The 24,696-nt window shown below is 46.4% G+C and overlaps 1 protein-coding gene across 7 annotated transcripts in view; it reads right to left on the bottom strand.

Annotated features, from left to right (window-relative positions):
- FN1 (fibronectin 1) overlaps positions 1 to 24,696 on the bottom strand; it is a 51,996-nt gene that overhangs the window by 2,332 nt on the left and 24,968 nt on the right. For 2 of the 7 annotated variants that reach the window (XM_042035433.1, XM_042035432.1), the window contains exons 20-44: positions 23,555 to 23,821; positions 21,914 to 22,008; positions 21,424 to 21,592; positions 21,059 to 21,145; positions 20,098 to 20,289; positions 17,505 to 17,777; positions 16,281 to 16,463; positions 14,907 to 14,996; positions 14,510 to 14,779; positions 14,044 to 14,160; positions 13,526 to 13,690; positions 12,704 to 12,859; positions 11,843 to 11,956; positions 9,923 to 10,192; positions 7,937 to 8,124; positions 6,816 to 6,903; positions 6,462 to 6,638; positions 6,146 to 6,235; positions 5,762 to 5,941; positions 5,127 to 5,216; positions 3,844 to 4,310; positions 3,163 to 3,301; positions 2,096 to 2,260; positions 914 to 1,039; positions 238 to 344 (exon numbers count right to left, since the gene is read on the bottom strand). In XM_042035433.1, the coding sequence (XP_041891367.1) occupies positions 238 to 344; positions 914 to 1,039; positions 2,096 to 2,260; positions 3,163 to 3,301; positions 3,844 to 4,310; positions 5,127 to 5,216; positions 5,762 to 5,941; positions 6,146 to 6,235; positions 6,462 to 6,638; positions 6,816 to 6,903; positions 7,937 to 8,124; positions 9,923 to 10,192; positions 11,843 to 11,956; positions 12,704 to 12,859; positions 13,526 to 13,690; positions 14,044 to 14,160; positions 14,510 to 14,779; positions 14,907 to 14,996; positions 16,281 to 16,463; positions 17,505 to 17,777; positions 20,098 to 20,289; positions 21,059 to 21,145; positions 21,424 to 21,592; positions 21,914 to 22,008; positions 23,555 to 23,821 (4,265 nt within the window). The remainder of the gene's footprint in view (positions 1 to 237; positions 345 to 913; positions 1,040 to 2,095; positions 2,261 to 3,162; positions 3,302 to 3,843; positions 4,311 to 5,126; positions 5,217 to 5,761; positions 5,942 to 6,145; positions 6,236 to 6,461; positions 6,639 to 6,815; positions 6,904 to 7,936; positions 8,125 to 9,922; positions 10,193 to 11,842; positions 11,957 to 12,703; positions 12,860 to 13,525; positions 13,691 to 14,043; positions 14,161 to 14,509; positions 14,780 to 14,906; positions 14,997 to 16,280; positions 16,464 to 17,504; positions 17,778 to 20,097; positions 20,290 to 21,058; positions 21,146 to 21,423; positions 21,593 to 21,913; positions 22,009 to 23,554; positions 23,822 to 24,696) is intronic. The other 5 variants (XM_042035435.1, XM_042035434.1, XM_042035436.1 and 2 more) reach the window with 5 other exon arrangements.

Genomic DNA, 24,696 nt, shown 5'->3' with positions numbered 1-24,696 from the left:
CCCTCCTTCATCTTCAAGCCATTAATTCATGAACATTCATACGTGGGGCTACAGAGCCACCACCACCACTAAGGCTGCTCCTGTGTTACACCACACAGGCACCAATGCAAGTACTTCAGCTCTCGTCTTCTGTGGGCCCTTTCCATGACCTGAAACCCAGCAGTCTTTGAAGTGCAGCCCAGCACAGCCACCCCTGTCCACTCCCTGTGTCCAACGTAACACATCCCTCCTGCTCACCTGCTGTCCTCCGTAACAAGTGCAGGAGCAGATGGCCCCAAAGTACTCCTTCTGCCACTGCTCCCCAACGTGGTACATCTTCCCATCGTCATAGCACGTGGTCTCATCTGTGGAGGAACAGACAGAGCTCAGCTGCAGGGCCTGGGCTTGGCTTTAAATATGCTCAAAGCAGCCTGGTGATCAGAAGGGGAGCCCCTGCGCAGGCATGCTCCCCTTGTCTGACCAGAGGCTCCCTGACTGGCAGGGGAACATCAGACATGTTCACAGCTCAAACCTACAACAGGAGGGTATTTTCCTGACAAGAGCAATGAAGTTTAAGTCACAGAGGGAAGGCCAGAGGAGCTTGAGGTGACAGGCCCTGCAGGAAAGTGCAGCTGGAGTAATCCACCCGTCTGAGTGCAGTGACATGTCCCTGGTGTGCAGCTCCAGGGCCAGAGGAAGACAAGTGCTCAGTGTGCTGTGACCTGAGCTAACAAAAGGTTTTCCTTCTTTTCAAGCTCAGGAATGTGAGATTTATGCCTTCAGCTCTTGTGAGAACAGACTGAAGCTGTCACAGTTCAGCCTGAATCAGATGCACTGATAAACTGGTACTTTGCTTGTCCCCCTGGCAGGACAGAGTTGAGATGCTGAGATTTCCTGAATGGGAGCCCAGACTAACCAGCAGAAAGAGACTTACGAGGTTCACACTTGAATTCTCCTTTTCCATTCCCAAGGCAGGTGCAGCTCATCATCTGGCCATTCTCCCCTTGCCTGTCCCACTTCTCCCCAATCTTGTAGTTAACTCCATTGTCATGGCACCACTCTGGAGAAGGCAGAGGAACAAGAATCAGTAGTTATACCACATGCAGCAGGAGGAAAATAGCTTGGCATTGTCTCAGGAAGGGCAGGAGAAAGAATCTTTTCAGCTCATCTAAGTCCCAAGGAGGAAATGGGTTCAGCTCCTGCAGTTTTTAACTGCTGAAGGCTGTTCCAGCACTGGGAAATGTGTAGAGGCTGTTGGGAAAAAAGTAGGATGTGACAAAGAATGGGGAGAGGAGGTTTGGTTCATAGGAGAAGAAAAGAAATGAAAAGGAATTTAATAGATGTGGGGCAGGAGAGTAGAGAAAAATATTTTAAATGCTCTTTCTTTGGACAAATACCCAGTATAAACTTCACCACAATCTTGCAAGACACAATGGGTAAGCCATGTGTATCAAATAATGAAATATAAATATTAATCCTGTAAAATAAGTGTCTTTTCCTGTAAAATTAAGTGTCTTTGCATAGACTCCTCTGAGTCTATGGAAATTGCAGAAATAATCTCTTTGCTGAGCTTATCCCACAATTTAAAAGCCTAATTTTAATTAGTTGGGTATGTGTTGTGTTAAACTGCTCAATCACAGACTTTTCTTCCATTCCCTTACATCAAGTCGGATATTATTCCATGTAAACCACAGTTCTGCAAAGAATAAAACTTAATGCCCTGGGCAGAAGTGTTAGAAAATTAGAAAACTGGTTTTGCAAGCTGCTTTGCAAAGGCTGCCTGCAATGCAAGCCAGATTTATTGTAATACCAGCACTGGCTCTAATACCCACTGAAATCCACACTTGCCCATATTACCCAGACATGTCTGGCAAGGTAAAAACATCACTTATCAATACAATATTGATTGCTGCTGATGGCAATTCTAGATTAGCTGCACAGCTCAGAGGTAACCAAAGTTTTCCATCCCTTCTCATGATGCAAAACACTGCTTTGGTTTAACGACTTCAGATCCTGCCTTCATTTGCATCATGTTTGGATGAGGCTGGTTCTGTCAAACATGGCACTGGTGCTGGGGGAGAGTGGGGATGGGGATGGTTAACAGCAAGCTACTCACTAGAAGAGTCACATCTGAAATGGCCACTGCCAAAGCCTAAACACTGGCACCAGAGCTTAAAGCCAGTTTCAGATAAGCGCTCCCATTCCTCGCCAATGGAATAGAAGGAGCCAGTGTAAGTATCAAAGCAGGTGTCGTCAGCTGGCTGGTTTAGTCCTTCAGACACTGGAACGAAAAGAGAAGAAACAGGCATCACACACAGCATGGGAACTGCTGAAAGACAGAATGATTTTCAGTGAATACACACTTTCTTCTTCTTGCAATATCCTGGCAGGAATGGAACTACCCCATGGGCATATACTTGATGGTTCTGTCAGCAACCCAGCTCCCTGTGATTTATTTTCCATCTGCATGTGTCCAAGCAGTTGAATGATAAAAAAAACTGACATGAAGGCTATTTTCGTTTTGATTTGCCAAGTTTCAAGCAAGTGTGAGTTTTTGCATTTGCTGCTGGTGAGCAACAATCTGACTCTGCCTGTTTTTAGGAGAAAATTTGCTGTAAGATGCTGAGAGAACAGCAGGGGGTTGGTAGCTTCATGATGTGCCCTTTTTTGGGGTGTTGCAGGTTCTATCTCATGGCAGGGGGCTGGGAGAAGGAGAGCAGACCCTGTTGTTGGGCAGAGTGATTTGACACCTTGGGTGTGTGCCTTGGCTGGCAGGTGGGTGGCTTCACAACCACGAGTTCAGTGTCTGATGATCAGGGTAAGAGCTGATGGTCCCGTCTATGACAGATACGAGGCACCAGTGACTCTGACTCCCTTTAAGCACAGCAAGTACCAGATCTCTCTTGGGGCCTTGGGGTGTGCCTGGAGCCTCAAAGCACATTCTCTGTGCTTACACAGCAGCTCAGGATAGCTCTCATCCCACCATCAGTGTGTGTCAGTTATCCAAAACCAGAGGACCTCACGAATCCCTTGTCCCAGGGTCCTGCTACGAACTGTCCTTGTCAGGAGAAGTTTCCTTTCTGAACCATTGTGAAGCTTGGGTACCAGGTAGGTTACCTTGAGTACAGGGAATGAGGCAGGGGCTGCACAGATTCAGCCAGACTCCCTAAGACTGTTCCTTACCAGTGTTGCCAACTGTGACCACCTCCTCCAGCACCTTCTGCCTCCGGTGATCCTTCAGGGCTTCCACTATGATGTTGTAGGTGGCCCCTCTTGTAAGGCCCTTGAGTGTGGCACTGGAGGAAGTGCCAGGAACCCTGAACTGCAACAAGAGACAATGCCAGGTCACCAGAAAGGGAGGAGGGAATACCCTTTAGATGTTACTGCTCTCATAGGAAAGACAAGGTGTTCAGGATGACACCCATGCTCTGTACCATGATGGAGCCAGACCACTCCCCTTAGATACTCTGAGAACTTCAAACAATACCAAGTTAAACTTGGCCACTCTGCACTATGGATCATGAGGGTTAGTTCTGCCATTTCAGGGAAACCACAGGAAACATAGGAGGAGTATTTTAGCTTGGACAAGCAGCACCTCAATCTTTGAAACTCCCACTCAGCTTACTGTCCCCTGCCCTGGTGAAGTGTCACTGCTAACAGCATTTCAAAGCGTTCTGGTTCTGCAGTTTCATCCAGTAGTCTTTTCCATAAAGGAGAGGAGGGAGGCTGTTATCCATCCTGGTCTCAGCTATGTGTTAAACACACTCTTTAGGCTGATTCCTGCCACTTCCTTAGCACAGCAGAGGGACTGGGGGCTGCCCCAGGTGAGGCTACACTGTCCCTCTGCTGAGACGGCCCCATTACCTGCAGAGTGTCCTCGTCCTGGCTGACGGGCTGGCAGGAGATGATGTACTCAGAGCTCTCCAGCAGCGGCCTCCAGGAGATGGTGGTCTGAGAAAGGGCTTCTTGCCCTGTGGTGTCGTTGCGCCGGGGCCCACGGGAGTGCGGGTACGAGGGCTCCACGACGATGGGCACCTGGTATCCTGGGATCTCGATGGCTTCATCCACGCTGGGCAGCGGCCGCCTGGATCCCGGCCTGAGGGGAGTGGCTGTGGTGGGTCCAGGCCGCCTGTACCCGTGCTCCTCGAAGAAGACTTGCTGCCCCTGGTGTCCTACTGTCTGAGGGTGCCCAGAGGAGCCTGGAAGTTGGATACCGTTGCCATTGTCATACCTATTGTTCGTGAGGTAAGGGGTCCCCTCATCAATGGAAGGCACGTCCAGGATGTCGGGCTGGTTGGGGTGTGGTCTGCTAATCAGCGTGGGAAGCTCATCTGGCCAAAGAAAGGTTAGAGGCCATCAAGCAAAGCATGGCAAAGGAACAATGGCAAATGAAACAGCTGTATTACCCCACTCCAAGCATCAAATATTAGCAATTATCCCAAGACATAACACACTTTTTATGACCTTGTTGTGATTGTAAAGGTAATTTCTATCTCTCTCTTTCACACATAGGCATAAGAAGTGTGTTAGTATAAAATTTTCATACAGCTGAGCAACACTTCCAAACACTGCAACACAAAGATGCCACCACCACTGCTCAAATTGAGAAGAAGTGATTACAAGAGATAGCTGCAGATTATCATTTTAAGAGGAATCACTGGTGAGCAGGAAGAAACTTGCTCCTTGATTGCATTTGCATGCCCAGCTGGTATTTTGCTTGCTATAGGTATCTCAATCTTGTACTGTGAAAGTTGCAAAGTAAGAGAAATGCAACAGGAACAAATTGAATGGATTCTGCATTTGATGCCATCAAGTGTTAGACAGTAATGTTAACCCTGATTTAATTATCAATTAGGTACCCAAGCAAGAATCCAGCACCAAGCACACTGTTCTGTTCCTAGTGTTCAAACACAGGTAAGTGTGATTAATATCAATTTAGAAGTGTACCTCCTGCATCCTTAGAAAGGAAAATCTCCTTACAAAGCCTATTTGACTCAAAGAAAAGGTGTGGCTGAGTGGTGTGAACAGGATATTTTAAAAAACATTATTTCAGTCCTCCACAAGTGTCCTTCAATGTCTCCCCAACTGTATTCCCCAACTGGAAGACATCTCCTGTTGGCACAGAACAATCCAGAGCTTTGTTTTACCTGTCCTTTTTCTGCCAACCAGTGGTTCACTCTTTTGACTGTTCTTCACAGCAATGATGTAGATGATGTATTCAGTGCCAGGTTCCAAACCTAGGCAGGGAGGGAGGACATAAAACAATTTTAGACTTACGAGTTGCTTTTCTTTTGTGATTATGTGTGAGATCTAAGGCAGAGTGAGAGGTGAGTATGGCTACAGTATTGGGTATGTGTATTTCAGATCTGAGGTTTTCAGGAGAGTGCAGAGAGCTCAGCCTCCTGCTCCTCAGAGCAAGTCTGCAATCTGATCACGTCAGCTGGGATCGCAGACTCAGACTTAAGGGATCTTAACCACGTGTGACTGGTGGGGTGCCAGAATCATGGGCTTTTTTCCTTGAAAGGACAACAGCTGTGGTGACAGTGGAAGCAAACACTGAACTGTTCAAATGCGGTGGTTGCTCTGACCAGTGCATTGGAATGTGTTTATAGGACAGGTGTGCTTCTAGGACCACTCTCTAGTACTGGAAACTACAATAAAGGAACACAACTTTCTCTGTCTATTAGCTAATCATCAACACATTTTATAATTAGGCCTTCCCCCTCCCTCTCTCTTTCAATTCAAGAGTTTCAGGTGAAGAGCTCCCAGACAAGACAGTCACCAGTAATGGTAGCCTCGGTGGTGCCAGGCCGGGGGCGAGGCAGGATCTCCTTGACTGGTGAGCCAGGTTTCTCATATCTGATGATGTAGCCAGTGATTTTGGCTCGGGGAGGCTGCCAGGTGGCCAGCAGGGAGTTGCTTGTGGTTGTAAGGAAGCGCAGGTTAGAAGGAGCATCGATAGCTGGGTGGAAACAAAAGAAAACAGGTCAAATGCAGAAAAGACCAGCTTCACCTGAGCTACACATGCTTGACACCTTTCTCAAACTTGGGAGTAAAACCTATTGCTCTAAGTCACAGGAAATATTAAATGTGATCAGATATAGACAACTCCTAACTACCATATGTGATTACTCAGAAGAGCAGAAAGGTCAGACAAGATCATTACCAGTGGAGGCATCCAGTACCACTGGGGAGCTGCGTGCATTCTCATTCAGAGTGTACAGGTAGATCTTGTAGTCAGTGCCAGGCTGCAAGCCTAAAATGAAGTTGAAACACAGATGTTAGCTAAGGAGAGGAAGCCACCTAAGATGGCCATCAGAATGTCTTTCAATAATCTCTTCTTGGAGCCTAGTCTTGATACCTCAGATGTTTTTTCCCACCTTTTGTTCCTACGGTATTTCTCATCAAGGATATTGAGTCCCAAAACAAGAACCCAGTGTACTTTCTGCTATGACCCTGCAGCTGCAGAAGCCCTCACTTACCAGTGATAGTGTAACTCCTGAGTTCAGGGCTGATGGTCCTCTGAATGGGGTTCTGGCCACCCGCAGGAATGGCTTCCACAAGGAAGCCAGTGATGGTCTCAGTCTTGGTTCTCCAGGTAATGGTGATGGTTGTCTCCGTGACATCTGTCACCCGGGGCCTGCGAGGGGGACTCACATCTGCACCACAAGGAAAAGGGGTCCTGTCAGTACAGTGGGGACTGGGAATCATCAGCCAAGTGTTGGTGAAGCCTGGGATGGAGCTTTGGATAGAGCCCCACTTTGGACATGGAGCAGGCTCCCAGCCACTGCACCCACACAGCACTAAGTGGTCATTTGGGGAGGGCCACCACTTACTTTCAAGGGTGGTGACCACCCCCTGGGCGGGTCTGCTGGTCAGGGAGTCCTTCAGGGCATACACACTCACTTCATACTTGGTTGCTACCTAGAATGGACAGAGTTACACCACATTACGAGAAGGCACAGGGGGAAATACTCCTCAGTCAGTGTTTGGTGGAGCCACGTTTCTCAGTCACCACTTACTGAAATAGGAAGCCTTAAAATAAGTCAGGGAAGGACTGATGGGATAATTCTAATTATTTCCAGCTGTAATAAAAGAGCAGACATGGACCCTGACAAGCAGGGCACACTCAGGAGCACAAGAAATCCTGGAAGAAGCTTATTTATCACCCCTCATTTTAGAAACTGTGCTTCAAAGCTGATTCTTCAGAAAAACTCTAATTTCCCTTCTATTTTTCCCAGTTAATGGATGCCATTTGCTATGATAAGGAATAAAATAATATGAATAAAAGAGAATTGTGGAAGTAACAGCATGGGGGTTTTTGTCCTTGGCTGCATCAGACCATGGGTCCACTTAGATTAGAATGTTTTTAAAGGCTCATTTCTGAAAATGATTCATAAAACTCCTTAAAAACAGATCAGTATCTTTTTAAGATTGCAGGAACCATAAAAGCAGTGATTTTCAGCCTTCTCCAGTTCAGGAACTCCTGAAATGTTTCCAGTGGAGAAGATGGCTATATAGCAAATTTAAGCCTACTCACAAAAGACTTGCATTTTTAACTTATATTTTGCAGATGTCTTAAAAATAGGCAATAGACTGCCAGAGCGCCCATATCACAGCTTGAAATCTCCACATTGCATCACTTTATCTGACCTCTTTTGTGAAAGATGAGTAAAAGCATTTTGCTGGGTTACTTTTGATTGTGAACCTGATAATTTGCATTTGATTAGGCATCCACTCTGTACTAGATGAGGAAGGGGGTAGAATGCAGATTCAGCTGGCCAATTACTTGGCTTTTAAAAAAACTACAGTACTGAGTAGCTGCAGTCTGACTTGCCATCAGCTTCAGAGCCAGATCCTCAGGAGCTGTAATGATCTACTCCAACTGAAGTTCCTGACCCAGGAATCTGAAATTGCTTCCAACATCTCCTTCCCACAATACAAAGAAAAAAGTTACCATCAAGCCAGACACGACTGCAGATGTGCTGTCTGGAGAAAGGTTGATTTCTTTCATAGGACCAGTCTTTTCTTTGGGGTTCACTCTGACTCTGTAACCAGTGAGGCGAACATTTGGTGCATTCCAGTTGATGGTGAGACTGGTGGGAGTTACCTGAGTAAACTTCAGGTTTGTTGGAGGTGGAATTGCTGCAAAAATCCAGATTAGCATGTGGTGAGTTTAAGAAAAGACAGTCTTGGATAAGACAATATTCTCTCCTGAACAGGAGACAGGTTTAGGCCAGGAAAGTGGAGTGCCTTGTGCAAACACAGGCATAAAGCACTGTGGGAAGGGACATGGCATTCAGGAGGAGATTCTCAAATCTACAGTAACTCTTTCCAGCAGAAATAAGGAGATATCAATGCTTCAACCCTGAAGTTAAGTGAGTAATGACATTTGCTATAATATAAGGTAAAGGCTTAGGAAGGTGCTTCAATCTCTAGTAGGCCAGTCTATTTTAATTGTTCTACCAGTCTCTGCTTTTCATCACACAGCTCACGGTTTAGTCCTGCTCCACTTGTCCCTGTCTGTTCATTTCTAAAATACAACGGATGATTTACAAAAGTAAGTAGGAAGCAGGCTCAGGAATTGCAGAGAAGATATAAAAATACTGCAAATGGAGAGGGGAAGCATTTTACAGCCACTTACACAGCGAGCAAGGCAATGGAAAAGCAGAGCTGTGGTGGCCATGAGGCTCATCACACCAGAGCCTGTTCACGAGCTAACACATCCAATATCCTTACAAACAAATGTTTGCCTAAAAAAAAGGAGTGTCCATTGAAATATTTTCTTGCCTTACTGTTGCTAAGCCTGGGGCTGTAAACAGAACAAAGATATACCTTACCACAGTGCCCACTATGGCACATTGCTGTCAAAGCCTTCCAGTTTTACAAGGTGGAAATACAGGATAATTCTTCCTTCTGGCTTTGCTCAGAGCTCAATCTAAAGCCCATGAGAGTCAATGGAAAGTCTAGAATTACTTCAAATCCACCTTTGAACAGCCCACAAAAGGTAAATCACAGAGGGTGGGTTTGAAAAAGTACTATATTGGCATTTCTGGCAGGCAGTCAGCCAGATGTTCCATCATTACATCACTTTGCTTCAGTTTAGCACAGTAAATCTGTACACTAGGACCCACTGAATTCATTCCATTTAATTCCCCTGGAATTAAAGTGCCAGCTTTTCAGCCACAAATGAATGGGAGACCTTTATTACACAGGTGCTACCTGTCTTTGTAATAAAGTCACATCTGGTAATGCTGGAAGCTTGCAATGGATTCCATATTGCTGGAAGCAATGTTAAGCTAATTCCTTGCAGTAATTTTCCTTTTTCATCAAGGAATTTTCAATGCATGGAATTATAGCTGGATCAGCCTGGCACAGAAGGGACCCTCCTGTTCTCATGGAGGTGATGAGGGTGCAGGGTACGGGCATGCAGTGGGCTGTGGTCCCTAGAGCAGTGCCAGTGAGGGATCTGCAGGCTGTGTGAGACCTGAGGGTTCAGCAATCTCCCAGCCCTTCCTGCTGACATTTGGCTCCATCCAACAGCAAAGCCCCCAGGGGATGAAATCTGCCCTCATCTCTGTTGTTGGTCACTACCTGTGCTTTCAGCTCTCCCATAACCTAAAGGCAAGACAAGAGCACTGTGAGAGCGCTCACCACGGATCAGGCTCCGTGACCAGGGACAGGACACCCCTCCCTCTTTTCTCTAGGATCTGCTCCTTCAATCCCGCTCTCTTTCCTGCCTTCCCTGATGTGTGTGCAGGCTGACTCTGCTGGCAAGCAGCTCTATGGCCCCAGCTAAGCCACCCCTCAGGAGCAATCCCATCCCCTGGGCTGCCCCTGGGGCTGTCCCGGCACGAAGCACCAGTTGCACATGGAAGCACACTTTACCCCTCGGGGCAGAAGCCGCTGCTGCCATGGCCTGCTGGGGTGGTGGGAGCTGTACCTGTGGACTGGGTCCCAGTGAGGGGCAGGCTCTCCATGTCATCGTATATGGCAACGATACTGATAGTGTACTCAGAACCTGGCCTGAGGCCATGCAGCTCAGCAGTGTCTTCTTCGCCACCTGGGGCCGGCAATAGCTCATGGATTCCATCCTCAGGGCTTGAGTAGGTCACCCTGTACCTGGTGACTTGCCCCTGCGGGCTTTCCCAAGCAATTTTGATGGAATCAACATCCACCTCAGTGAATGTTAGTCCTTTAGGGCGGTCAATGTCTGTTAGGCAAATTAACGGTAAGAGGTTAAGTGATAAAAAGCAGGTTGTGGGTGAGGAAAATAAAAAGCATTTCGATTACATGCAAAGCAGTTTTTGGTTTGGCGTGGCAAGAGGGCACTGGATTCTCCTCTGTGCTGCACCTTGCACACATGCTCACATCCCTAAGGCTGAGTTTGCTGGTGCCAGGCAGCAGGAAGGCAATCTTTGCCTTGTGGAAGCCAAAAAGACCTGCGCTGCCACCTTCAAAGCAGCCAGGACACCAATTCTTACCTATTCTTGAGTCCACTTGGCACCAAAAACCCTTTTCACACAACTCTAGTAGCATGAAGCTACTTTAAAAGTGGACAAGAGAAAAAAAAGCAATGGGAATTTTAAGACCCATTTCTCCCACGTAAATGGTCACTAGTGCTAAAAGCAGCCAGAGAACCCACCTGACTCTGTAAGTTTCGGTTCACAGCACCTGCTGTTCATCACTGTGAGCTGCTGTGCAAAGTGCCAGTCCAAGGAGAATCCATCCCGCTATTTTCTTTCATAAATTAATACCCAATTAACACACTCATCAAGAAAGCAAAATTACTCAGCACATTATATTGTAAAATCAGTTAGAAACACTTCAGCTTTGTATTGAGTGCACAGGGAATGTCCACAGGTGCAGCTGGGTGATACGCACTCCTCCCAATTAAACCAATTCATGGGATTTTCCTGGCAAGGTGGGAGCTCAGTGCAGGACAGCAGGGGAAGCGAGCCTTGCTCCTCAGAAGTCTGAGTGGCTACCACAGAAATACACACATCTGTTACACAAAATGGGAGGATGTAGCATGTCATTTTTATATTGGATCAAAATCCTACTTTTCTGTAAGGTTTCCAATTTTTCATTTGCCATTTTGTATTAGTCCTCAATTTTCTACATTTTCTAGTTGGCAAAGGTGATTTTTTGTCAAGGAATTTGCTGGTTTGAATGTGGACTTCACCCATCTCTGCAAAGGTCTGGAGAAGCTCCTGTTGTCTATAGTGTTTGGGGCTGAGTCGTGGTTTTGAATACAAGCTTGAGCAGAGTAACAATCACACAAATCCCTACCCCAGAGGTGTCCCTCAAAAGGCACTTTACCTCAGAGATATCCCTGAGTTACAAGGTCCCTCCTGTGTCCTGAGCAGACTGCTGCTTTGTACAGGGCACCTCAAACCTGGAATTGTTCTTTCTTTTGCAGTGCTTCATCCCAAATTCTTGGTATAATCCATGTAGTTTCCTTTACTCCCTCACAGAGGGCAAGTGCTCCCAATCCCAGTCCAGTTCCTTAACTGGAATCACCTTTGCCATCTAGCTCCACACAAAGGAGATCTTGGCACATTTTATCCACTGATTGGCTGATGGCAAACAAAACCCCGAAAGACTTTGTGGCTTTAGTGAAAGAAAATGAGAAGCGCAGCATTTTGAGGAGGCAGGAAATTGCATTTTGGCAGTGTTTGAGGAGAGGGACTGCATTTGTGCCAGCATCTGCAGTTTAGGTGCGTGGTACTTCTCACAGGGCAAACCACCTCACTCTCTCCTGGAGACCAGGACCCTGGTTTTTGCTTTCCCTGGGAACGTGATAGTAGGTTCAGACATCAAGAGAAAACACGTGTTTGTTCCCATGAAGTGAAATACGTACTGGTGACAGCTGTATCAACCAAGGGCTGGCTCTCTCCGTTCTGATTCTGAGCAAAGACACTGACCGTGTACTCCACTGTGGGCTGCAGACCTTCAATAGTGACTTGAGTTTGATCTGGCAGGAAAGAACACCATCAGTCAGAAAGAACAGCACAAAGCTGCAGAGAGCTGGCCTCAAAACAGCCTTGATTGAATGGCCTGTCTAAGCCATACCATGAATAAGTGTAATTAAAACAAGGTGGGACTGACAAATTACATTTGCCTTTAAATTGCACCATCGTTCTCTGGCAGTGCACAACTGCAATTTGTACCTGCCCCAAGGCTGCACAGCTGAAAGGGCAGGTTAGCACAGTGGGTAAAACAAAGCACAGGGAGAGCAGCTTTCATCATTTTCCAGGGTAAAGACTGACCATCAACTCAGCTGCATCACAAGCATCCCCAAGTGCTCTGCTGATCCCACAAAATGCAGTGCTCCTGAGAGCTGACACAGCAGGTTCCACAGGTACTACACTACGCACCTGTGGTGTATGTGACTGAGTCCATGCTATGAGCAAGGGTCACATTATGTGACCTCCAGAAGGATTTCAGAGCAAGTTTTGCTGGATGCTAGAAAACCAATGGTATTTCTTTGAAATGCAGGTGCTTTTCAGGCACACTGAGGCTGCCAAGAATAAACCTTTGCAATACAGTGGTGTCAAAGAAATACAAAACTTTTGGGGCAAAAATCTGCCCTAGCTTCTCCTGCATGAGACACAATGGAAAGTCATCAGGATGGCAAGAAAAGGTACAAGCAGCAGCAAGATTTGAGTGGTCACATCCTGCATTCTTTACAGATCCAGTGGAAGGATGACATGACTCTTACCTGCAGGGACATTTTTAATTTTTGTGGGCACGTGTCCCTTCTTGGGGACAGCAGTCACTCGATACCCTGTGACTGGGGATGTTGAAGGGAGCCATCTGATGCTGATACTGTTGTCCTGGACATCGGTGACTTGCAGCTGGGATGGTGTGTCTATTTCTGGGCAATAAAAATAATTTTTCTGAGTATGTTGGTACAGGAAACCCTCCCTCCACTGTTGTGTCCTGGCCGAATTTTATTCTGCACTGCTTGGAAGAGAAAACGCATGTTGCTATTTATCTGTGCCTCATGCTAGCCCAGAGCAAAAAAGCCTTAACCATGATGTGTGGGTGACTGATCTCATAGCAATATTAGCTGAGGATTTTTGTTGTTTAAAGGCTACTAAATGCCTTTATCTGCAGCTACAGCAGTAGGATTAAGCTATATCCAAATCAGGAGGGAGACAACAGTCTTGGAGTTAGAAAGTTAGGTCTCCTCAGGATCACATAATCTGACAGTGATGCACTAGAGTTAAGATAGCAGTGACCCCACAATAGGAGAGCCCAAAAGGATTTCCACTCTGCAATGAGCAGTCAGGCACTGCTTTTATCCCCATCTGGACTGCACAGGGTTTCCCCTCCACCACATCCACAATCCCCTTCTGTGCCCCATCACTTATCATGCTGGGCCACCAAGATACACAGCTCCACTGAAACTCATGGCCCTATGGCCCATGGCTTCTAAAAGAAACCAGGGATCAGTGATACACATTTATGTGGAAAAGCCAACACAAAGCTGTAGGGGGATTTTTTTTTGTTGTTGTTGTTTGATTTAATGAGGTCTCACCTGTTCTGTAGGTGACAGTGACTGGCTTGCTGCTGGCAGGGCTGTCTCCACGGCCAGTTACAGCATACACAGTGATGGTGTATTCAACACCAGGTTTGATGCCAGTAATGGTGGCAGTAGACACAGTGCCAGGCACCGTGAACTCCTGTACGGGGCTGCTTCCACCTAGGAAAAGTAGGTTAAAAAAGAGAAATGTAATGGATCTGTAAAGCATGCATTTAAAATCACTACAAGAACCAGGACAGTCCTGTATCAACACCAAGTGAAGACAGAACCCTGTTGTTGGGTCAAAGTTGTTTTGACCGTTCCAAGAATGAAATATGTACACAGAACCACCTCTAAAATTACTGGAATACTCCAGATGTTCTTTCCCTTTGGGTAGACAAAATAGGATTTGCTCTTCTTTAAAAAAGGTGCCTATATGTCTGCTACAGTCCAAGGTGCCTTTGCTACTTGCTTTCTAATGGTGTCAGAATAGAGTTTCTGGTCTGTGACTGGCTGTCACAGCCTGCCCTCACCTGTTTCACCATAAGTGATCCGGTAGTATCTGACTGTCACTGCAGGAGCATCCCAGGAAATCCTGAGGCTGGTTGGGCTGGTAGGAGTGACTTCCAGGTCCCTTGGAACATCAGACACTAGAAAAACAGAATTGAGAAGACAGTTTCAACACAATTGTACATCAGCTACATACTCCACTTATACCTCCGCTACTCATCTGTCTGTCCTCTGGCTCAGTGCACACTCCTCTCCAAAGAGATGGATCTGGTTAAAAACCATATGGCATTGCACTGGATTTAATGAAAATAGTTCTGCTGGCCCTAGAAACATCTGAAAGTAGCATGGGTCCTACCACCTTTCTCTAAATCAGGCCCTACCTCAGTACACAGGCATTTCCTCACGAGTGAAGCTGGCAGGGGAGATGTGGTTTTACAGCAACTGCCTTGCTAGAGGACACTCCAAATCCCGCATTCCCTCAAGGCTCACCTGTTGTTTGCTGGCCAACCAAGGGCAGGCTCTCCTCCCTGCCATTGATGGCGATGATGCTGACCACGTACTCGGTGCCTGGCAGCAGGTTGGTGAGGGTGATGGAGTTCCTTGAGGGAGGCACACGTTCCTCCTTGGGCCGGGCCCCGCCCTGCTCCGGCTGGTAGCGGATCCTGTAGCCCGTGATGGTGGCACGAGGAGCAATCCAGTGCACGGTGAAGGAGTTTGCGGTTATATCTGAGAAGTCGAGGCCAGTGGGGGAATCGAGACCTGGGTGTTTCAAGAGACACAGGACTGACCTCAACCAAACTGCTTGGTGTCATCACAGGAAAAAAGCAATGAAGTCCCATTAATGAATTCTTAAAGGATGGCATTAACCACATGTGCATCCAAGTACCTGTTTTCTGGATTCCATACAAAGGCGCACTCTCGCGCTGCTCGGAAACACTGTAGACTTTCACCAGATATTCAGTACCAGGGAGCAGGTCTGTGGAGTTGAAGAACAGGAATTTGGATGTACTTCTTTGCTAACAGCAAGAAGTGAATCAACCTACACAATTTTAACTGCATTTCTTAGCAGACAATCAGGTTTTGCTTGATGGAAGATCTGAGCCTCCAGGACAACCAAAAGTTTAAATCAGTTATTTTTGTGGCATAATGGTTCCCTGCAGTGCTTTAGCCTGAAGGAGCATGATATCCTATGTCAGTGCTCCCTTAGTTTGTGGAGATTGACTAGAAGCAATTACCTTTTTTACAGGGTCCCTTCTAGTTATCTACTAGTTTAGTTATGCACTAGGCCACAGCTTTAGCTGATATAAACTGAAATAGGCCCAAGGATTTCCAACACAGCTATTCTAAGTCAGACAAGCTCCAGATTTAGTTTTTTATTCTGAAAGCAGGTATTGTCCCTCCCTTAACCAACCTGATTCTAGGATAGTGAGGAAAAAACCCCAACTATAAATACTACACAGCTTTTGCCCCAAAAATTAATGTCAGCTCTTGGAAAATGCCCACATTTTGTTGCCATGTCCTGTAAGGCTCCAAACAGTATGGGTTTTCTGGTCTGAGCATACAAAGTCAAAGGAGCAATGACCTTTTGCATATTCTGATCCTCTCCCTGAACCTCTGCACTGGAAGTCCTTGACATTACTGGCAAACCAGGTGAATAACACGTATTTACTGTTAATACCTAACCAGGCTGCAAATCAATGCAGTTGCCTCATAGCCTGATTCACCACTGTCCTTGGATTGATAGGAAAAAACTTGCTTGTGGTTTGGCTTTAACTTGGGTAAAGCTAGAGGTCAAACCACACTTAGTGTGAGTTTGTATGAGGCTACTTGCAACATCAGCTTAGATCAGCTGAGATCTTGGCCAGCCACATTTAAACAATTTTTATTTTGCCTCATTTTGTGTCAGGTGGACCTTCTCACCCTCTACAACTACTTGAAAGGAGGCTGTAGGAAGGTTGGGGGTCAGTCTCTTCTCCAGGTAACAAGTGATGGGACAAGAAAAGACCTCAAGTTGCACTAGGGGAGGTCAAGGTTGGATATCAGGAAAATTTCCTTCACTGAAAGGTTGGTCAGGTGTGGAGTCACCATCCCTAGAAATGTTCAGGAGGTGTGTGGATTGGCACTTGGGGACATGGCTTGGTGGTGAGCTGGGTTGATGGTTCAACTCAGTGACCTTGGAATTCTTTTCTCTTAGTAATCAATCCTATGATTTTATGATGAAGGGCCTCTTATGCTTGACTTATGTAGGTAACCCACTCACTTGTTAAGATGACCATGCGGTCTGAGGGTGAGACTGTCACCTCTGCAACATCCTCCTCCTTCTTGGCAGGGGAGTAGCGCACCAGGAAACCGCTCAGCACGATGGAAGTCGGGGCAGTCCAAGTCACCCTCATGGTGTCAGGCCCCACATTGGTGAAGCGCAGATCGGTGGGAGGAGGCACAGCTACACAGCAAAGAACAAATCTACCTCAGTTCTCAGATTCATATCGATCAAGATGTCTGTTCAGGGAACCAATCACCAGAGAAAGTATCTCATGCACAACAGACTACGGCATCAGACTCATGCAAACAGACTTCTAAACTACATTTGGTTCTACTACAGTCAAGAGAAAAATGTGTCTGCACTACTGTCAGGCTGCTTTAACCTCTTGGCAATTCCTGATATGTTAAATGTACCCCACGGGGCTAATTTAAAAACAAGGTAGCAAGTTTCAGTAATGTGCTTCTAGCAGCTGGATTTTGTATTACAGATGTGGTGCCAAGAGAGGTTTAAAGTTGCCATACAGCAGCTTACAGATGGAAAAGTAATCTCATCTAGAATCCATACATGCACACACAGGAGAGGAGAGGGTATATCACTAATTTCCTATGACTCTACTTCTACTCGTGTCGAAGGATTTACAGCCTCAGGACTTTCAAACACAACAAGATTTCATGCAAGAACCAGTTTCCAGCTCGCCTTCAGCTCATGCACTATAGAGACCCTTGACGGTGTGGCATGGCTGTCACTGGCATGTACTCAGGGAGTGGTGTCCATCTGCATCCTTTGGGGCATTGTGGAAAGAGTGGGGCCACCACGGACACGGGCTGCTGGAAGCTCAAACAGCTGTCAAGGCTGGAGGGTGTCTGCTGATCTACTCCGCCTTTTAGCACCCCTAATTTGGGGAATCACAGTTTTAAAGTCTGGCGAACACACAGCTCGTGTTTCAGGCTCTTCATTCCAACTGGATCCTGGAAATCTGACTAGCAGAAGGTGAATGAGCCTGGCAAGTCTGCAGCCATTCATGGCATTAACATGCCTCCAATCCGAAAGCGAGCAGTGCACATCCATCCCCAGCTGCCATCCGGGGAAAGCAGCGAGCTGGGTCTGTCTGGCCTCCCCGCAGCGAGCGGCTCAATTCCTCTTTGACAAAGCCCCGGCACCCCGACAGCCAGTGACAGCCAGTGACACCGCCCACAAAACACAGAAGTTTTCAAAATTCACCCGTTTGCTGTGTCAGAGTGGTAGGGGCGCTCTCTCCGCCATTAATGAGTGTGATTACACTGATGTCGTAATCAATGCCCGGCTCCAAGCCTGTCACTGTGTAGTATCCTACTGAGGAGTCCACAAAATCTTCAAATATAGGGACACTCTCTCCTGCCGCAACTACTGTGATGCGGTACCCAATAATGGTGGAGGCATTTAACGGGGTCCACCTCAGGCCGATGCTCGAGTCAGTTATGTCAACAAAGCTTAGGTCAGTGAGCTGAGGCACCTCTAATGAGTTAAAGAGCAAATGGGAGAGGCAGAGACACACGGAGGCAAAAGAAAGACAAGGGAGAAAAAAGCAGTGTTCATCACTATTAACACCGACAGAACTTTGGAAGCAATTGCGGTGATATGCAGAATTTCTCTTGGGGTTTGGGGGAAAAGGGAGGATTTTGGTGGGGTTTTCTTGTTGTGTTTTTGCCTTTTTCCAGTTTTGTTTTCTTATATTTACCCTTCAGTGCAGTCTCCAGCTGCTCCCCTGGGCAGGCAGAAGCTGAAACCCCGATCCCCTCAGAAGCTGAAACCCCGATCCTCTTTAGACATACAATTTTCAAAGAGCCCTACAAGAGGCACTTAACTTGCAACAAATTTACTTTCAGCAATGATAAGCCACAAAGACCCATCATTTCCTGACAAAAACAGAAGCAGAAGAAACACAGTCCTTTTTTCTTTTTACAGGTAAATTACAAGAGAGCAAAGTTTACTGAAGTGTAAATAAAACAACTCTGAAATAATAGTTGATCAACCCTCTAAAATTCTTGTTTTGTTCAAACGATGAATCTAACTTTTATCACAGGGATCACAAAAATATCAGCTCATTTGAAGGGACTAAATCAGACCCTCAGCTGGTGAGAACCTTCACAAAGCTCCAGGGCAGATCATCCACTGTCTGAACTATTTACACTGCACTTGGAAGAAAGCCTCAAATCCCTGCAATGGCTTGAGGATCTGGCCCAGAATTCCTCAAGTTCTACTTACCAACTAACTGCTGCAATATATGTGCTAAAACCGGACGATACGGAACAGTAAGTAATAAAGCACTTCCTTGGAAACAGGGTAAATGGTTAAAAATGACCTTTAGATGATATTAATTCAATCAGAGTGACAACATCCCCAAATTCAGAGGTTATGCCCAGCACATGATGTGGCCAAGAGCCTGACATATGTGGCTAAAATTGTTCAAAATCTCAAATTTTAGCCACTGAATAAGGATGCTCTTTAATGACCTTTTAGATGCTGCCTAAATTTCTGTAGGGAAAATAAGCACAGCTGTGACTGTTTTCCCAATTGATACTCCATTAGCAAAGGTGCTCATTTCCTGCATGTTATGACCAGCAGAACTGGGCAGGGAGTGGGTAATTTTAGAGGCATCTTTAATTGACAATGGCCAAACCTTCAGTTGCTCAAGTCAATAAACTGGTATTGGTTTAAGCCACAAGATTTGGCTGTGTAACTTCTATCAGGGTGATCCTGAAATCAGTGGGAACTAATGGATGCTCTTCCTCACTCAGGATCAGACATCAGTAAGTGAGAAAGATGCAGGACTCTGTATCCATTCTGTTCATTACAAGTTAGTTTGAAAAGGAATTATGGACAGAAATATTGCTTTAATAATAGTGGTTATATTCTATTTTAATGTCCTTCTAGGAAAACACTTATTTTACAGAATAGGTGCAAAATAAAAGCCAGTTTTCTGTAAAATAACTGTTTATCCACATGGAATGCATGTACCATATCACCTTTAAAGAGTTGTAAAAGCCAGACACATACATTCTTAGCTTTCCCCCACCAGAAGATGGTGAAGGGCTAAAGCTATTACTGCATAACTATGCAGCATCACAGTATTAGTTCACCCCAGGGAGCACACAGCACTTCAGTGAAGCACAGAAATTTTAAAGCAGTGTTACAAGAGCAAGCAAACACAGTAGCTGGCATCATCTCAGAGCAGAAACAAAAACAAACGAAGCCCTCGCAAAGGAAAACTAAATGCAACCATTTAGGGAAATGCACATTAATTTTGCTACTGTGGCTACAAAGGCAGTTTCTGCAGTCCCCACAGACGTCATGTGAGGTGGCACACATCACTCTGTGTCTCTAGTGCTACAGTGATGGACCTTTCCATCTTGGCTTTCCTCTCCACTGTGCTCAAGTGATCTTCTGCCACTACTGCTGCCAGAATTTCTCCTGTGCTCACTTCCCACTCATACGTTTGTTCACCTACTTCCTGTTCCCACCAGCTGTGCTCCAGATGCTGGGGCACTTCAGTGCTAAGTTAAATCCCTGCAGCTGCCCAGCTCAGTGTACTGATGGAGCAGATCCATGTGTTTACCACCACCCTGTGACACACAACATAGGCTGCCCGTGCAGAGAAGTACACAGGTGTTACAAGTTCTCTCCCATGTTGGAACATGGCTATTCTGCTTCTTGAGACTAAATGTGAAGTCTAAGCCCTCCCACCACCAGACTAACAGAAGTTCTGCAATGTAGAGCTCTTGGGCTCAGCCATTTGACCTTGAGCAGCTGAAAGTGCTGCTCATCCTTTCGTTACCTGGGGTGATGGTTTCCGAGATGGGGACACTCTCCTGGTCGTCCTTGACAGAGTAGACACTGACGTTGTACTCCACGCCGGGGTTGAGGTTCTCAAAGGTGCAGGTGGTCTGATCTGCACCCACCACCTCCTCCAGGGTAGAGCCCTGCTGCCCGTCGGTGGGAGCCGTGGTCACGCGGTACCCGCTGATGCCTGAAATACAGGGAGGCCAGTGTCAGGAATCTCCTGCTGTATCCATTCATATCAGAGGCCTCAGTGCAACACCTGAAGCAAACACATGACATTTCACAAGTGATTTTGTCACCCTGAACCCAGCAGGTGAGAGGTTGCTTTGTCAAGCACTCCAAAATGAGCTTCCCAGGAGCTAGCCGTGCCACCCTCACAGCATTTCAGTTCCCTTTGAGACCTCACCAAACTGAAAGTCTCAGGACTTTTGAGAGGAACTTTTCTCAGGACTCTGTCAGGGAAAGATTCAGCTACCAACAGACATGGGTTTTCAAAAACTTTCAATCCACCTCTTAACAAGAGTCAATTGTGCAGCTCCCATCAGCTATTGTGGGAGAGGAGTTCGTCCTGAACACTTTCAGAACTTCCATGCTCACTTTCAATTGCACAAGCTCATTTGTCACTTCCAGAAGTCTTTATGGTGCATTTTGCTTTCCTTGCCTTGGACTATTTTTCAACCACTGGAGATACCTGAAGAAACCCTTCAAATCCTTAAAACAGCTGAAATATTCCAACATTCATGTTCCAAAATAGCATTTACATGGACTGTAAATCATTAAGAGTCCTACGGCAAGTTAACTGTGAATTACATCCTTAAATGTATCTAGAAACATGTACATTTTTCCTTAAATTACACAACAGCAAGTTTCTCACCAAACTGCAAGGCACCACAGAACAAGTGTTAGCATTCTGCTACAAGAGCAGGTTTGAGCACAGTGTGAGTTCACATGGTTACCTGGAGATGTGCTTCTCTCCCACGAGACTATCAGGATGCCAGTGTCAGGATTGGACCTCAGGCGCAGGCCGGTTGGCGGAGCCAGTGCTGCAAGTGTTCAGACAAACAGGTCACTGCTGGCACTGAGAATCATGCTGGCTGCCTCAGCACCCCTCTCCCCACGATATCCTCATCCTCTGGAATTAGCTAAAAACACTCTCCTGAAGCTGTGACTCTGCACTGCACAAGACAGTGCTACTGTCACCTATGTATCAAGAAGAAAAACCAGACCACAACAGGGAGAAAAGACCAGAACTGCGTCCCAGAAGGCAGCCATTGATGTGGGGAGCAGAAGGAGGAATATGGTGGAAAAGCAAGTGTCATACGTGTAGTGACTCTCCTGACGATGGGGCTCTCTCTCTCCTGGCCATCCATCAGCACTGTGAGGCTGTAGGTGTACTCCACGCCAGGGGTCAGCCCAGAGATCACGATGCTGCCGGAGTCCGAGATCACCTCCCGAGGAGCCTCTCCGCCCTGGCTTGGGCGCACTCCCAGCTGCAGGGGAGCGAGGTTTGCTTTTCAGTCACAAGCTGTCAGCATCCTGACTGATCATCCAACAGCAGCACTATGGGCCCTTGTGCTGAACTCCAGCTGTTAATCCTGTAACTTGAGGTTTACATGTCCCGCTTGACCTGAAGCCCCATGACTGCACTGACCTCTGTCATCTAGACCCACTCCCTGTAAGCAGCAGGCCCTTTGCACCTCTCCCCTTTGTGCTGCCATCTTCACTGCAGTCCACAGGAAATGCCTTTAATCTGCCCTCCCCACCACAGTGAAGTAAGAGGAAAAACCAGCATGGGACTTAGTTCCTCCTACCTTGAAACCAATCCTTGGGGCAGGTGTCCAGGTGATGACAATAGAGGTCTCAGTCACTTCTGTGTTAAAAGGAGGAACAGAGCCAGCAGGCTGATCTGTGAAGTGAATTGACAAGAGTTGAAGTCTACCTGCTGTGATGGCTCCAAACAGTTTGAAAACCTGACCTACAGCAGTACAAACAGCCAGAGGTATGAAATGTGTGCTGAACTAGATCATTTTTGAAAATCCAGTGATTTGGGAAGGATCTGACAGATGATTTTTGTCTGCTGCTGGGCTTGACAGACACAGTATGCAAGTGGTCTAATCATAGCCAGAGCTTTTGTTCTTGAGGAAAACAAAAATACTCAACTGGATGCATGATCCTCTATGCATCCAGCCCCAAGAATTTGGGGAATCCTGGTTTTTGGCATGATATCTAAAGTGTTCCTCAAAGCTCAGCTATTTTTTTGATTCGCCCACCATATGCCTTCCAGTCAGCAGAATATTACACCCCTGTCTGTCATCCAGCTGTCCCAGCAAGGACCATGTCATCCCTCACCAACATCTTGAGAAATCAGCAGAAAGGAGCTCAAAGTCAGTCTGAGGCATCTGTGGTTTCACTGGTATCTGTCAGAAGCATCACACAGAAGCCAAAGCCTTTCTGCATGCCAGAATCAGCCTAAATAATGCCACTGAGTTTAATCTGAAATGGCCTTGTTATTAATGAAGAGGCTTGGTTAATCAATTCTATAGTCTTAAACTGGACTGGTTTCTTTCAGACAAGCCAGATATTGAAGGCAATATTAAATCTAAGATACCAGATCATATTCTAACTGAGGAGTATTTATAGATAAGACTGTCAGCAAAAAGCACCTTGCCAATGTCAACAATGTTACTCTGATTAAAAGTTTGAGCCCTTATTTTAGTTTCACATTGTTCTAAAAGAAACCACATTCTCTTTTCAAAAGAGGATGTGGTTCTGGGCTTGGGTGACTTTGAGTTTTGCTAGTGTATATGATGGTTTCATCACTATTTAAACACTGAATCTATTTGTTCTTTCTAGAAGTATGTGTGGGTTCTTACAGAAATCCCTTTCCTTCCAAAATTTGCTTAGTATTTCTTCCAAGCCAGCATCCCAAATACAGATGACTGAAATGCAAAAAAATAAAATAAAAAGATAGAATGAAATGTTTGTGTCAGTTTGGGCAACGCAGTTGAGCTGCCTTAGATGGTATGGCTGGGCTTGAGAAATGACTGCTTTCAGCTTTATATAAATGACAGACTAATTATTCCTTGCCCATTTTAAGAGAGTTGTATGCTTTCCTTGATTCGTCATGCCAAAACCAAACAATTAGGAAGATCAGATAAAATTAAATTTCTCTGACATCCAGTTAAGCAGAAAGTGAAAGTTTTCCCTCTAGTTTTTAATCATCAGGAAAGCTGAAATGTATTTTACGGGAAGATTTTGATGCAAATAACTCTTTTCCCTGCCAACTAGCTCAGAAAGAACAACAAGGAGTATTTCCCAAGCTGTTCTGCTGGAATGCTACTTCAAAAGGTTGCTTCCATAAATCAATTCACAATAGGCACTTTCAGCACAAGCTCTGAAGAAGGGCAAGGTTATAAAGGAAGAGGAGCATGTGGTGTGTGTGTCTCACTCACAAGTGGTGAAGACTCCGGTCTCCCTGTTGCTTTGCAAGTCGCCTTTAACCGCCACGAGGTACACGGTGTACTCGGTGCCAGGCTGCAGGTTCCTCAGGAGGTACTTGGTGGCAGAGGGTCCCACGTTGTAGGTGCGGGGCTGCCCTCCCCTGGTGGGCCCTGCTGTCAGCTTGTACCCTGTGATCACAGCACGGGGCCGTGTCCACAGCACCAGCACCGAGTGCTCCGTGGTGTTGAGGAACCTCAGGTTGGTGGGGGCATCGAGCTCTGGAGGGGAAAAACAGAACGGCCATCAGCTTTCCCAGCTGAATCTCCACCTCACCGCCACTTCCAAACCATGTGTGTACACCTGGCCTGTACTTCTCATGCACTGTGTGAGGGCAGCAGTAGGGAAGAGAGAAGGTGGGACCATGAGAAAGCTGGAAAGTTATTTCATGTCTACATCCACGCCTCAGTGCCATCCATTAACACACTGAGACACGCAGACCAGACCTGAGCATTCTGGGCTGCACTGATTTGGGTTGCAGCCATCTCTGCATCCCATGGGGAAGGCAGCCTAAAGTTTGAGACATGACAGATGAACCCAACACGCTCAGGAATTTCAACAGTTTCTCATGAGCGCTGAGCATTTTTTAAAAACCAGCTCAGTTTAGACTTGTCAGTGTAAGCACGGAAACCTAATTTTAGCCCTCTTCCATGAAAAAGATTAATTCTTTTAAATCCTTGCCCAGTCCTCTCAAAATCCCTTCCCAAAATAAACCACCCCCACTTTGTCATTTGAATGTCAAAATAAGTAACAGTCAGCGACTTTCTGCAGAAAACCAGTTCCTAGATCTACTTAAAAATACTCACACCATGGAACTGACCATACAACAATTCCAAGAATGCTCATCTCTCCCCTGGGACTCAGGGAACAGCTCTTACCAGGCTTCCTCCCCTTTTTATCAGTGCCCCCGGGAAGCTGCTGAAGCTGATAACCCAGATAACCATAGAAACAAGACGCTGAGGCAACACAGCTCCTTCAGCACCACACTGGAGCCCAGTGACTGGAGGAGATGTCACTGCCTTTAGCTGAGGCAAGGTGAGGCTCTGGAGGGGAATTTGCCCCCACAGCAGGCAGGGTAGCACTGCCTGCAGCAAGG

This window comes from Corvus kubaryi, unplaced genomic scaffold (assembly GCF_017639235.1).
Source record: "Corvus kubaryi isolate FWS band 111438036 unplaced genomic scaffold, C.kubaryi_AGA036_p1.0 37383, whole genome shotgun sequence".
NCBI lineage: Eukaryota > Metazoa > Chordata > Aves > Passeriformes > Corvidae > Corvus > Corvus kubaryi.
This window is presented reverse-complemented; position numbering and strand designations above follow the sequence as displayed.